Genomic DNA, 14,403 nt, shown 5'->3' with positions numbered 1-14,403 from the left:
ATTCCTGAGCTTGCGAGCAGAAGACTTAACGTAGTTTCTTAAAAACCGGGCAAGGGGGTAGAGCTCACAAGTGCAGCTCCACTCGTTCTTATCTAAGCTCAGAAGGATTAACTGCTTCATTGGAGTAAAAACATCAGGCATTTGGGCCAACCTATTTCGGGAAAGGTCCACTTCCTGTAGTTGAGGCAGGGGCCGGAAGGCATCTTTCCCAATGTAGGAAATAAAATTGTTAGATAAATCCAGATGCCTGAGACTGTGAAGATTTGTGCCTCCGAAAGAGCTGTCTGTCAGGTTAGTGATCTGATTTCCATCCAGCTGGAGCCGGGTCAGGCCCCTGGTGTGTCGGAACCAGGACCCTCGCAGGGCATGGAGAGCGTTGTTGCTAAGCGCCAGCACCTGCAGGTTGCGAAGCCTGCTGAACGTGAGGTCTGTGAGGGAAGAGCTGGATATCTGGTTGTGCTCCAGCAGCAACGTCCGCAACTTTGAGAGGCCGTGCAGGGCATCTTCCCGAACATCCTCAATGCCATTTCTGCTCAAGGAGAGCAGGGCAAGATTAAACAAGAGGGATAGATTTGTGCTCTCTATTGAGGAGAGGGATCCATCAGTGATGATCAAAACTCTCGTGGTCACAGGGGCTGCTGTGGGGAAGAAAAGCACAGACTAGAAGCATGATACACATAAGTGGGAGAAGAGTGCAGTGGAGAGCAAAGATAATCAATACTCTCTGAGAAAACTTATCATCTAGGTAAGAACAATAAACAAAATGAAAATGATTCTCTGATTTCTCAGTTTAAGGGGAAGCTGGCTCTCTTTCAGAATGATGGAGTTTTATATTCTTTGTTACTATGACATGTTAGAGAAACGTAAAGGTATCTGTTCCTTTAGATGTCAAAGTTAATTCACTGTTTGAGGTTATTGACATTGATGATTTTTTGAAAGTGGCTTTTCACGCTTCCTCTCTGTAAGGCTATATACTGACCTGCTCCAGCCCTGCCGGCCCAAAACAGATTCACCCAGGAGCCAAACCTGTGACTGAGCTTGCGAACCAGTTTTCCACTAGCAGTATATATTTATGCTGTGAAGTCAGTCATCTTTTCTCTCAGACATAAAGATATGGGTTGGGGTGAGGTGGTGGGGGGAGTGAGAAGGAGCGAATGGTTTCTGCTTTTTAGCTCCAGGCTAAAAGTTGGCAACTTAGCAAGGATCTATATTCTCTCCAGACAACCCGAGGATCTGTCATTGGGGTTCTCATTATAGTCTGGGCCATCTTGGCCTCCTGTCTAATGTCTGTTCCCTCCAACAAAGTCCGTCATGTGATGACAGGTGGTACTCAGGGCTTCCAACTGTTAAATCCCTTCACCATAATCACCTCAGAGCTATCACTGCTCTGTCATTAGAAATCAAAGCATTTTAACTCAATAAAGATATATTATAATCAGGAGTTATTGTAACACATCTTTATCATGCTAAAATTGTTTTGACTGCAAATGACAGTGTCATAAGGACGGAAGAGTCCATTGTCCCTGGGAGGTCTACAGGTGATATTAGAACAATCAACCATGGGGGGAGCAAATCACAATTCCCTTATGAAATTCCAACTACATTGCTGAAACAAAGAGATCTGAAAAAAAAATGTAAAAGACAAAGGATTTTCACAGTGCCTTCTTTGGAAAAACTGCTTCATCTCTGTAACACGAGCAAGCTTAAGTCATGGTATACATATATTTAGTATTTATTACTGATTATTTGGATTCTGTTAATGCTGACCAGGTCGGCATTTTGTTCCTCTCATCTTTGTTTTTGATATGGATGGAGGAAGTTTTGTTTTTATGGATCCCTAGTCCTCTAGGGATTTGTGGACTCTGAGGGAGCAGGCTATTGTTTCTGTCAATTACGTCTCCTCTAGGACTAGACAAAAGCTCCACTCAGAAGTCATTCATTTTCTTCTCTGTGTTTACGAAATCTAACTCCACTACTGTGGCAATCTGTAAATGAGAAAGAAGATACAGAAGTGCAGCAATGGAAATGATCAATATTTTTTTTCTTACAGACATCAACTGTGTCGGATCAGAAAAAAATAAATGCAGTAAAGTCAGGAAATCCAATTGAGAGGGTGGGAGTTTAGTGTTTAAGTGTTTTCAATGCTGATTGGAAATACTATACAACCAACTAGCCTTGAAACAATCTTTCTTCTGTCAGGGATGACAATAACATCTACCTCTTAATTTCCACAAAGTCATAGGATTTTAGAAATGAAAGAAATCATCTTCTTCCATTCCATCTTAAATAAGATTTATTCCTTAAAAATTTCCATTGGCAGGATTTATAGCTTGTTTATCTCTTCTTGGATATCAGGATGTAAATCACATTCTCCTCAAATTTGTTAATAAGGTGTCTTATTAAATTGTTGACTTAAGCAAGCAATATGTAATGAATACAGGCAACATATCTTGTTAGCATTTCTACAGCTCATTTACCACCAATAAAAAAAGACTAGACTTTCAAAATTAGACGCACTTTGATAATAATCTATTTTGCTGGTACATCACTTAATCTTACTAATGCTGAACAATTGCAGTTCAGGTTTCTGATATTTCTTCCAGCCAATGATAGGGTTCAAATTGGCACAAAGTGTAGACAAAAATATAATTAAAGTGATATATTTTTTATATAAAAAGTATAGCTGTATGAAATGGTGGTGCTCTTTTATAATAGCAGACTACCTCGATTACCTCTAAAAGTCTTTAAATAGTTTTGGTTGAGATCAGGAACAGGAAAATAAAATAATGTTATAAGTCGATAGTCACTGTGAGAGGCTTGCTCTTTAAAAGTTTACCTCTTTACGCTGAGCCCAGAAAGCAGTCAGTGAAATGAAAAGCACGGCAATAGATTTTCCAGGTACCCTAAACACTGCTTTCTAGAGTTATTGATGTTATTACCTACTATATATGTTAGCTGGTGACATAGGGTTACATCTTTGGTGCACACCACACATGATTCAGGGCAAGCTGCCACCAACCTCAGCATGATGGCAAAAAGTATGAGCCATCCACCTGAAAGGAAAGTAGAGGATAATGCATGTCATAATGTTGGCATTGTTTGTCCATGAATTCAGTATATTTAGCTCATGAGACATTTTGGTGATTTTTGCTTTCTAATGAGTAGTACCTTGAGTTCTCACAAGATGCCAGATTAATAGCTAGAATCCCTACTTTGTGTAGAATTTAAACTAAACTATTCAAGTGTTTGTCCATAAGGTCAGAGAGCTTACATCCAGGACACACCCATTAATACAGATTATTAAAAAATTAAGTTACTTTCTAAAATGCTTTACAGTTTGTTGAGGGTCTACATGTACATGTCTCATTTAATTCTTTTAATGCTTCAACTCATTTTGAAGCTGAGAAAACTGAACCTCAGAATGATTAATAAACCATCCAGAGTCACAGAGGTATTAGGTATTTAACCTCAAGTCTTTTAACTCTCAACCCAGTGTTCTTTCTAGTATGCATAAGCTCATCTCAGACACTGAATCTTACATAATTACAATTAAGTCCTTATGGGTTTAGATGCCACGCTTAGAGGGAATATGAAGGAGCATTATGATTATAAGGTCTACCTAGTGTGAATTCAGCTCCGCTGTTTGCTGACTATACTATCTTAGATAAATTACTTATTTTTTCTTATTTTCTGTCTTTTCATGTTTACAATATAAGTAATAAATGCCTACATTACAAAGAATTATGAGAGTTAAATGAAATGCTCTAAATATTTTGTAAATGTTAAATTTTACCATTATTTTTATGCTTCTTTTTAACCCTCCAATGAAATATTAGCACCATTCCAATTTAATGTTCAAGAAAAGCTATTCATTTATAATGTATTCACTGACTGATTTAAAAAAAAATTGAAACAAATAAAAATTCTCTACCCATACAATAAGATAGTTTGAGAATGAAATAAAATGTAAATAAAACATAAAATCATTAATTATTCATCCAATAGGTACTTATTGAACACTCTCTGTAGGCCAGACACTGCTCAAGGAAGTAGGGATAGAGTAGTGGACATCAATAAATCTCTGCCTTCATGAGCTGGACATTCTATGAAGGGATATAAACAAACAAATAAATATGAAAATGTGTATTAAGTCATCTTGTGATAAGTGCTGTGGAATAAATAAAATATAAAAGGAGTAGAGTGTATTAGTCTGGGGGTTCTAAATATGGTAGACAAAGAAAAACTCTCTGATAAAGTAACGTTTGAACAAAGTCCTGGAGAAAGTGAAAGCACTGGTCAGTCCAGTGGAGAGAATAACAAATGCAAAGCCCCTGAAGGCATGGCATGCTTGGCCTGAGGAGGTCAGTCAAATACACAGGAGGAAAAGGAGGTCAGGAAATAGCAAGGGCAGGTTGTGCATGCCTTAGAGATGAATGGAAGGGCTTTGGATTTTTAGCCAATAAGATGAAAATAATTGGAAGCTTTCATCATTGACATTACTTGATCTGTAGTACACAAAAATGATTATTTTGGCTACCATGTTGGTTACTATAGCTTGGTAATATAGTTTGAAACCAAGGAGTGTGATGCCCCCAACTTTGTCCTTTTTTAAGATAGCTGGCTATTTGGGGTCTTTTGTGGATCCATACACATTTTAATATTGTTTGTTCTATTTCTATAAAAAAAAATGCCATTGAAATTTTGATAGAGAACGTATTAAGCCTATAAGTTGCTTTGAGTAGTATGGACATTTTAATAATATTTATTTTTCCAGTCTGTGAGCATAGAATATCTTTCCATTTATTTTTGTCTTCTTCAATTTTTTTCATCATTGTCTTATAACAGAGTGAGTGAGCCGGAAATATGTTGTAGGCTCTCTAGGCAATACTGAGGGTCTGCTTGAGGTTAGAGAGTCATGAATTTGAAGTAAGACCAATTACGATGGATTTAATCAAGATTGGGATTTTTCCAGTAGTGTACAAAATGCATGATATGTCAAGGGAGTTGAGGCTGTGTGGAAAGACTGATTATGATTGCCAATAAAATCTAAGCTAAAAAAAGGAGGAATTTAGGTGACTAAATGCCAGTGAAAAGACGGCAAGATGAACAAAAAATAAATAAATAAACAAGGGAGATAGAAAGAAAGATAGATGATTGATTGATAGATGATAGAGAGAGAGAGAGAGAGAGAGAGAGAAAACTATATTAGCAAAAACGTGGTTTTTGAGCCTGAGTAATATATACATGGGAGATTATTGTACTATACTTTTCTACTTCTGGGTAGATTTGAAAATAGTCACAATAAAAAGTTGTTTCTTTTAGGTGGTAAGATGGTTTGTGTGGTCAAAGATGGTTAGAGTCAGGGTTCCAGAAGAAGTGAGCTAAAAAGAAAGGAGATAGAGCCCAGAGCATTATCTGATGGAAACTGAGAGCATGGAGAGCATGAAGGGGTTATGAGCATTGTTAGTAACAGGGACCAGGGAGCTGAGTGACTAAGAGAAGGTGGACGATATGATCATTGCAAAAGAGGAGACGAAGGAACCAGAGGTCAAGCCATTGTAATGATTATCTACATGGATAATAAAAGCGCTAAGAGTAGTGTTAGAGAGCAGGGCAGTGAGCAGTGAAACCTTCAAAGCATGAGGGAGAGTGATACAGTGGAATAGCTCAAAAAGCTAGTGGTCTAATAGAGGAGAAACCATTTGAAAGTAAGGAAGACACAAACACCACCTTCACCCCACCACCGCCCTATCAATCTAGAGGTACAAGGAATATGCAATAGAAAACAGCCTCCCTTTGAGAGGGCTCTGGGAGAAGCAGTGTCCTTAGGGGAGGGTTAGATATTCAGGGAGAAATTGTTCTACTAAGAATCTAAATTAGTTGGTTACTGCAGCTGACTGTTAAATTGGGCTGTCTACCTCCTGGCAGTGAAAGTTTCATAAGAGGAGAAATGATAGGAAATGATAGGTTATGTAGTCCTTAGGATCTGACAAAAGAAATGTAATTTCTTCAAGAGACCAACATTTTCAAAAATTCTAAGAATTTTTGCCATAGATCCATAATCATTTTTATATTTCTAGCCACTAGAACAAAGTTTGGAATATAATCAGAATATGCTAAATGTTTGCTTAACCAAACTCATCAGACACAGGGGTTCATAATGGACAATGCCTTACTGGCAGTTTTAGAAGAGAAAGAGCTTATCTTAAACCCCTATAACAGGACATAGTCATGATCTTTGTTTTGAATCTAAGGTGGTATTTTCCAAAGTGAAGCTAATTCTAAAATTAGCTTTAGCAGGTCTCTTCCTATAGACACATACAGTATATTATAAGGCACAGAGATAGTTAATAGTGTTTAGCATTCACTTTTATTCTTTTATTTTGAAGAGGAAAACTTGCCATTTAAAAACATGCAAAGCTAATTAAAGCTTTTCCACCATTTCATTATCTGCCTGACTTAAAACTCTTATCAGAGGGAGACTCAACATCCCTCCCTGAACAGCAAATGAACATTCAATTAACACTTCAATACAAGTGTATTTTAAATAAAAATATACTTTATTGTTAATCTCATTCTTTACAAATGCAAATACTCAATTTTAAATACCAAGGAGAGTCGCCTCTCTTTTATTCTTTGGGGAAACAAGTCTTTTCTTTATTTACAGGGAAGACCCGAATTTTCTGAAGTTGTTACCAAGTTAGAAGAGTGTCTCTGTAACATTGAGGTAAGAAATTTAGCTTCTGAAATATGTTCATAAAAAAGCCTTGAATATCCAAGGATATTGGAGAATGTAGGTAAGATAGTGCTTATGAAAAAAGAGTGAGTGTGAGGGCCCCGTAAGTCCATTCATAATTTTACCCAGTTAATTAAGCCCCTAGGGTGGAGCAGAATCGACTGCATCTATATTATAGGGACAAAGGCAAACTCAGAGTGAATCTGGGCCCTTCCAACAATCATCAGGCATACCCAGCTTTAAAAATTGATATGCAGAAATTTAAAAATATAACAAAAATGTTAGAAGGTAATTATTTAAATCAATTATTTCTATATATGTTTCTACATACAGTAAAATATAAGCTAAAATATTAAGCCATTGTCCATTTATGTCCAACGAAAAAGGAAAAATTATCACTAAAATTAATGCATAAATTGATTGGGAGGCTTTGCTTTTATACCACACATATGTTGCATCAAGTGATCTATGTTAGTAATCAGGTTAATGGAATTTTCTTCCCTTAATATCAAGGGGCTGTTTGCTTTAATTTTCTCTATAATTGCCTTAATTTTCTATATACCTGGTCAGAAGATAGCATTTGAAAATAGGCAAGGAAGCCAAAACATGAGCACTAATTCAAAAATAATAATGTATTCCCAAATGCAAATGAGTGCTTGAGAAGAAGGAGGGTGAACATCACACATACAGGCTGACATATACACGTGCATATGAAGGAAAGGGGCAAAAATGGGGGGAAACAGCACCAGTTTGAGATTGCATAACTAAATCCTAAAGTGGAACTATTCAAAGAAAGTTTTCTTTTCTTAAAAAATATCTCAACTAAACCACTAGAACCTAGTCTATTGGAAAAGAGTTCCAGGTCTGCACTTGTAGCCTGCGGTGAATAGCTCTATTTCATGACTCTTAACTGGAACTTCTAAACTTGTAGAAGGAAGATTCAGTCTTTAGACATAAAATTTCCTTTCCTTTCCCTTCAATCCTGAACCATACAAAGTGGGGAGAAATAGTAGTATATTTGGTGGGGTTTCAACAGACCCTGCCAACAAGAGGCTTTGGATGTTGAGAGATGCCTTTACAGCTTGAGTTCCAAATATCTTCTTACTTTGAACCTTTGTGTTTGACAGGGTAAGGGTGCTCCAATCCTGAGCATATATCCAATTAGTTTGGACAGTAGGTTCCCAAAACAAGGACAATGGTAAGATCTGCTAGTCTAACAAGCCTCTTAGCACAACCTCCTCTAGTAGAGAAAATGAATAACTATGGATAATCTGCAAAAAGAATTTACTAGACTGAGTTGCACTAATTAATGGACCAGAATCAGCTCTAAGGGGCTTGATTTGTGGAGTTCCATAAAGCTCTGTTCTCTTGACCTTGGTCTAACTAAACCACTGACTAAAATGTTGAAGAATAGAGAGAACGGAGTTTTATGGAACTCCATAAAGTTGAAAGAGACAGTAAATATTTGAAAGTAAGTATTCTAGAATATTTTGGAAGATAAAATAATAGGACATGTCTAACAATAGTAAATTTAACAGGTATAAATGTAATGTCACAAACAAAGATATAATACTAAAAGTACCAAATGGTAGAGATATGGTTTAGGAGCATCATGAATGTACTGGAGAATAAGCTCTTTGCAAATGAGAATATGAAGTAGCTGTCTTGCTACAGAATAAAGTATGTGATCCTTTCTCTCTGTTCTGAGATGGTCAAACAAATGGTACACAGTTATTTGCTTTTTAAAAAGATAATTAAAACTAGGGGACAAATTTTAGAAAAGAGAGATCAGAATGGTGAATGGATTGAAATCCATGTATGTGAGAACCAATTAGAGGAACCAGGATGCTTGTCTCAGAGAAGCAAAAATTAGGATGAGTCCAACAGCTGTTTTTAAACATCTGAAGAACCATCATATGGCTTTGTTCTTTGTGGACCAACAAATGGAAATGAAGTACAGTAGATTTGGTTTGTTTTGAGAAAGAACTTTCTAATGATCAGAGCTGTCCTAAAATAAATGAACATATCTGGAGGCAATGAGTTCCCCATCACTAGAGGTTTCCCGTCATCTTGCCTACCTGACTCGAAAATGGTGCACAGATGAGATTCAATCATTGAAGAGTTTGAAGATTCATTTCAACACTGACATTACGTGATTTTCAGAGCTTTACTTAGAAATATCTTGGCTGCTACGCAGAACCTAGAATTTACCTATATTATTTCTTAAACCAAAGTCTACTGTCTACAAGTCTTATGAAATTATAATGTCAAAAGCACTAATGTTCTCAGTTGAGTTAGGTAGAATGCATGAACATCAAGGTTGTCAAAAATTCAAGAAAACTACTCTCATATTTTTCCTCTTCTCTTTCTCATTTTATTCCCACACTCTTCTATTTTCTAGCTATACTTAACTATTTGTAACTATTTTTAAAAAGTCCCTCACAATAACACTACTTAGTCCTCATGCTTGCCAGACATTAAAGCATCCCATATTTTATAAAATAGACATAGTCTTGGAAAAATGTGTAAGTCCATTTTATGTAAAGGGAATAATTTCATGTAAAGGGAATAATCGTGAGCTATAATTTAAAGGAAATCTGCCATAAATCTTACACCACAGAGAAAAATGTAGAGAATCTTTTAGCCATTAAATAATAACCTTTTAAATATCAACTTAACATATCTGATTTGAGCCTACTCTGATTTCTGAAAAATGAGCATGAGTTTAATGGGCCAGCTCTCAGCATAGAACTAGGTCAAAAAAGTGAATTAAGCTAGCCAGATGTTGCCACCAGAGACTGAAAGGAAAATCCAGAAGCAAGCCAGGAAGAATAGAAATTAAAATATAAGATATCCTAGAACAGAAAGTTAAAGCCATATTCTATTTTATGCCTTTAAGCCTGTTGGATTTATTAAATGATGGAACTGTTCCTCCTTTACTCAGCTGATGTCTCCTACATCGAGTAACAGTAGTGGGTCTCTCTCACCATCCTCTTCTTCTGACTGCCTGGTGAACCGGGGAGGACCTGGCCGGAGCCATGTGGCAGCATTACGGAGTCGTTTCGAATTGGAATATGCTCTAAATGCAAGATCTTGTGCTACCTGGTCCCAAAGGTACGTGGTAATCTAAGCAATAGTCTCACAGTCAAGTCAGATTTCAGAATCTCATCAAGATAGTCACCCGATTTGATTGTTATCCATAGGGAATTTATCACTCCTGTGGCAAATGTTGAAAGAGGAGTTTTTTTAACCCATTTTTAATAGTATTATGACCAAAATTTAAAAGTGTTATTACCTATTAGTTTAGGTTTTCTAAGTTTTAAGTTTAAGAATTGTTTAGCTATAGCAACAAAAAAGAAATTATTGAAAGTATTTTGGGGTTATCTTATGGAATTCAAGGTAGGAGTCCCTGTTTGGGAGCCAAGAAATAACTTCACAGATCTGAGTACCAAAAGTTCAGCATTCTAGAATTACCATATGACCTAGCAATTCCACTCCTAGGCAATACCCAAAAGAACTGAAAACAGGTACTCAAACAAATACGTGTATTCAAATGTTTTTAGCAGCACTATTCACAATAACCAAAAGATGGAAGCACCTAAATATCCATCAACGGATGAATAGATAAACAAAATGTGATATCCATAAAATAGGATATTATTCAGCCGTATAAAGTAATGCTAAATGAAAGAAGCCAGACACAAAGGTGTCACATATTATATGACCCTATTTATATAAATACCCAGGAAAGTGTTAGTCAGTTTGGGCTGTCATAACAAAATACATAAACTAGGTGATTTAAACAATAGAAATTTATTTTCTCACAGTGGAGGCTGGCACCATCAGTGTGACAGCATGGTTGGGTTCTAGTAGGACTTACAGATGGTCACCTCCTCACTGTGCCCTCGCATAGCAGAGAGAGCTCTGGCATCTTTTTATCTTTTTATAAGGTCACCAGTTCTATCAGATTAGGACTTTGCTCTTCTGACCTCATTTAACCTTAATCAACTCCTTAAAGGCCCTATCTCCAGCACATATCTGAGGATGCTCCTATCTTCATCACATATTTGAGGTATGTTCTTCTCATGGAAAGGCTAGGAATGTAAGAGGACAAGCCCAACTTTACATGCACATTTAAAGCCTTTGTTCAAGTTCTGTCCTATGACATTTCATGGGCAAGTCACATAGCTGAGTCCAACATTGATAAGGACTTCTAGTGGGAAGAATTGCAGAGTCATAAGGCAAAGGACATAGATGCAAAAAGTGTAATGAATTATGAATAAATGTAGTCTGCCACAAGAGATAATGTGATTGACCCTTTTGGGATCAAATGGCTACCTTTGGTTTAAGCAAATGTGGTTGAAGTGGAGGTAGGGTCATAGTTCATGAATATAAACATGGCGGCCAGGGGCCCCTGTTCTGGATGAAGAGCAGAAAAGGTAATCACTGTGAGCCCAATGGATACCATAGAAAATATGCACTACAATCCATGGAAAATCATAAAAGACTGGCTTAAAATCTTTGTCCTTCTGCATGAACTCCAGAGCATTTGCACATGAGCTGTTACCCAAGTGCCCTCACACACCCCATCCATCATCAGGGTAAAAATATTCATCTTGAAGTTAAGGAAAGATTTTCTGGAGTTAGCAAGGGTCAGACGCAATCTATAAATTGCTGCTGTTGCCTTTTTAGAGGTAGTTATTATATTCCTGGTCTAACAAGAGTTGCAGCTGCAACTTTGAAGAGACAGGAATCTGAATCATGAAGGCTTTAATCTAGGAAAGTCATGAAAGTAAGAATCAGCAGGTATGATTGATAATGAAGCAAACTGGACACAATTCGTTCTGGATTCCAGTCTCACATAATTCCATAAGGGGCTCATAGGCCAAGATTGGATTAGGTTTGGTCATAGTATCGTCTTCTAGTTCCATCCACTCTTCTTATTTTTTGCTTGTGGGTTTAAAATTAATTCCCTGAACATCCAGGTTTTGATATTTCCAAAGCACAGTCACCTGAGGTTTGTCTACTTGAGGCAGAGGTTAAGAGAGTAAGTTGTGGAGTCAGACATGTCTGAGGTTAAAACTTGGCTTTGCCGTTTACCAGCTCAATAAACTTGGGTGAGTTACATACCAGCTCTTAGGACTGTAATTGGGAGAGGCAGTACTGTCAAGGGAGTCTGTGATTGATTGAAAGATGCCAACAGACTCAAGCAAAAGATATAAATTCCTATAATGTAGGTGAGTCACACAACATGCAATATATAGACAGCTACATAACATGAGAGGCACGGTAGCACTCCAGTTAGGTGAGTTAGGGATGAAGGGAACACACTTTCTCTGGCCTTCAAGAACCCAGAGTGGTGTACCAGTCATAAAACTGCCTGAATGGGGTGGGAAAAACCCATTAGGTTTTTTGAGATTCTTCTTTTAATATTCTCATAAAGTTTTATTATACCCTCCTGTCCCTTCACAAATGTTATAGAACCCTAGTAAGTGTTTGTCTACTTGATTCAGATTTCTCTTAACCTAGTATACCCTGGGTATTTGCTATGAGAGTATATTGAAGTTCAGCTTGTTAGTCGTACCATCTCTTTAGCAAGCTCATTCTTTGGACTGCTTAAAATCAACTCCAGAAATAGGTAAAACACTTAGCTAAGCTTAAAGGGGCACCAAGAAAAAGTCATGTCTATTTTATTCACAACTGTATCCCTAGTACCTAGCAGTGTGTTTGGCCTAAAGTTGATATGTAATAACTATTTGTTTCTTAAAGAATCAGATAAATTGGCTCCATAAATCACAATTATTATTAATTTGGAGCATAATCAGTAAAGAAGCTTAACTCTTTTCTCTATTCTTTTCATTTAAGTAGCTATCACTATTGAGCATCTGTTGTATGCTGGGCACTATTTTAGACACTTTGAATAGATATTAGAAAGCAGATATTCCAATTTTTATAGATGAGGAAACTGAGGATCAAAAAGTATAAGCAATTTTCCTAAGTTTAGGGAGGCAGAATTAGAATTTTCACCCCTCTCCTGTGCTTTCTGAATTTTTCTGGCACAGGAGGGGGCACTTATCAGAAGCTTGATACATTTTGGCAAGTGTATCTGCCAGACTTCCAGTTTCTTCTGGAAGTCAGTCAGGGAAAGAATTAAGCTACTCCTCCCAAGCCTGCTTTTGCAGCTTGTGTGTGTGAAAGAGAGCAAGTGAGACCAGAGATCAATAGGTTTTTAAAGTCAAAGAGCCCGAGTATGCAGAAACTGATGGACTGACTCCAGAAGGGCCATGAATTTAACAGCCTGGAAGACAGTGGCTCTCAACATTGGGTGCACATTAGAATTCTCTGGGAGCTTTTATAAGCACCAATACCACCAGGACCAATTAAACCAAATCCACAGGGCTGGCACCCAGACATCAGAATCTTTTGAATTTCCCAGGTGATTCCAATATACCTCCAAGTATGAGATGTGTGCTAGAAGAGAATACTACAATACTAACCTGCCAATCACTCTGTGGGATGGGCATCCAACTGATGGGATAAATGGAAGAGGAAAGTGAGAACAGAGGTACAACAACAGCTGTGACCAAAGGAGACCATTTTGAAGGCTGATTAACTGTGTGGTCTCTCCCAAAAGTCCTTGCAATGTACTGGTAACCTCTGATCTGAGAGGCATTAAATCACACAAAGTATAATTTTTAACCTAGTGTCATGCTTTTAAAAAAATGGATATGAGATTTGGCTTGTAGTCCTGACTAACGTATGTTCCCAATTCTAGGCCACAGAGCTCTCGACAACTGCCTTTAAAATGTACATTTATTTTTCAACTTTGATTATGAAGCTTATAGCCCATAGTTTTGTAATGTTTGATTTGGTGTGGATTTTGTTTGTTATTCGTTCGCATGTTAATGATTATTATTTTCCTTCATAAAATTAATGTTGAGGTGTGAAATTGTGTCAGATATTTTCTCCACAGGTAATAGGAATTCAATAAATTCTACTGAAACCACAAATTGATGAAATCTGAGATTAATGAAGTCACACCTAAAATTCTGCCTCTTAAGATACTGTGTGTCTCTAGATATATTTGGAAATAAGCATGTGGCATTTGCTCCTCCCACAGGGCATGAAATCTCCCATCTCGTACATGGATTACATCATGTAAATTTTGAAATGACAAAGTGATACGCAAACTTTCAGATATAAAAACCAATTAGTGTTTGTGTAGGGCTGGGCTCTGAGAATAGAACACTATGACCTAGTTAGCTGTCCAGGAGAAGAAAACCAGCAATCCAGAGACTGGAACTGTAAAACAGATATATTTGGAATTAATTTCTCACGTAACAAAAGGGCTCATCAAAGGGTTCCTTTAAATAGAAACCTTGCCTAGTATATTTATAATGCAATTCAACCTGTAAAAGTTGAATATAAGTTATATAATTTTAAGCTACACATAGGTTTTCCTGAAAGCAACAGTTGTGCAAGATGATACCACCATTAAACTGATGTTCCTAGAAGAAATAAAAAAAGACAGTGATGGGGGGATCGTGTCCATTGGCTGTGGTGGAGCAGAATATTTATCAGGTAAAACCAGTAGTGTCTATTCCTTATCACCAGGGGTCAAATACTCCCTCTTTCAATACTGCCTCTCCTTTGTGCTTCTTTGTGCT

The 14,403-nt window shown here is 37.1% G+C and overlaps 1 protein-coding gene across 1 annotated transcript in view; it reads left to right on the top strand.

Annotated features, from left to right (window-relative positions):
• Positions 1–14,403, top strand: part of LOC105295867 (serine/threonine-protein kinase TNNI3K) — a 268,258-nt gene that overhangs the window by 209,729 nt on the left and 44,126 nt on the right. The window contains exons 22-23 of the mRNA XM_011365693.1: positions 6,668–6,727; positions 9,681–9,850. Coding sequence (XP_011363995.1) covers positions 6,668–6,727; positions 9,681–9,850 — 230 coding nt within the window. The remainder of the gene's footprint in view (positions 1–6,667; positions 6,728–9,680; positions 9,851–14,403) is intronic.

The sequence above is a fragment of the Pteropus vampyrus genome, unplaced genomic scaffold (assembly GCF_000151845.1).
Source record: "Pteropus vampyrus isolate Shadow unplaced genomic scaffold, Pvam_2.0 Scaffold115, whole genome shotgun sequence".
NCBI classification, from domain to species: Eukaryota; Metazoa; Chordata; class Mammalia; order Chiroptera; family Pteropodidae; genus Pteropus; species Pteropus vampyrus.
This window is presented reverse-complemented; position numbering and strand designations above follow the sequence as displayed.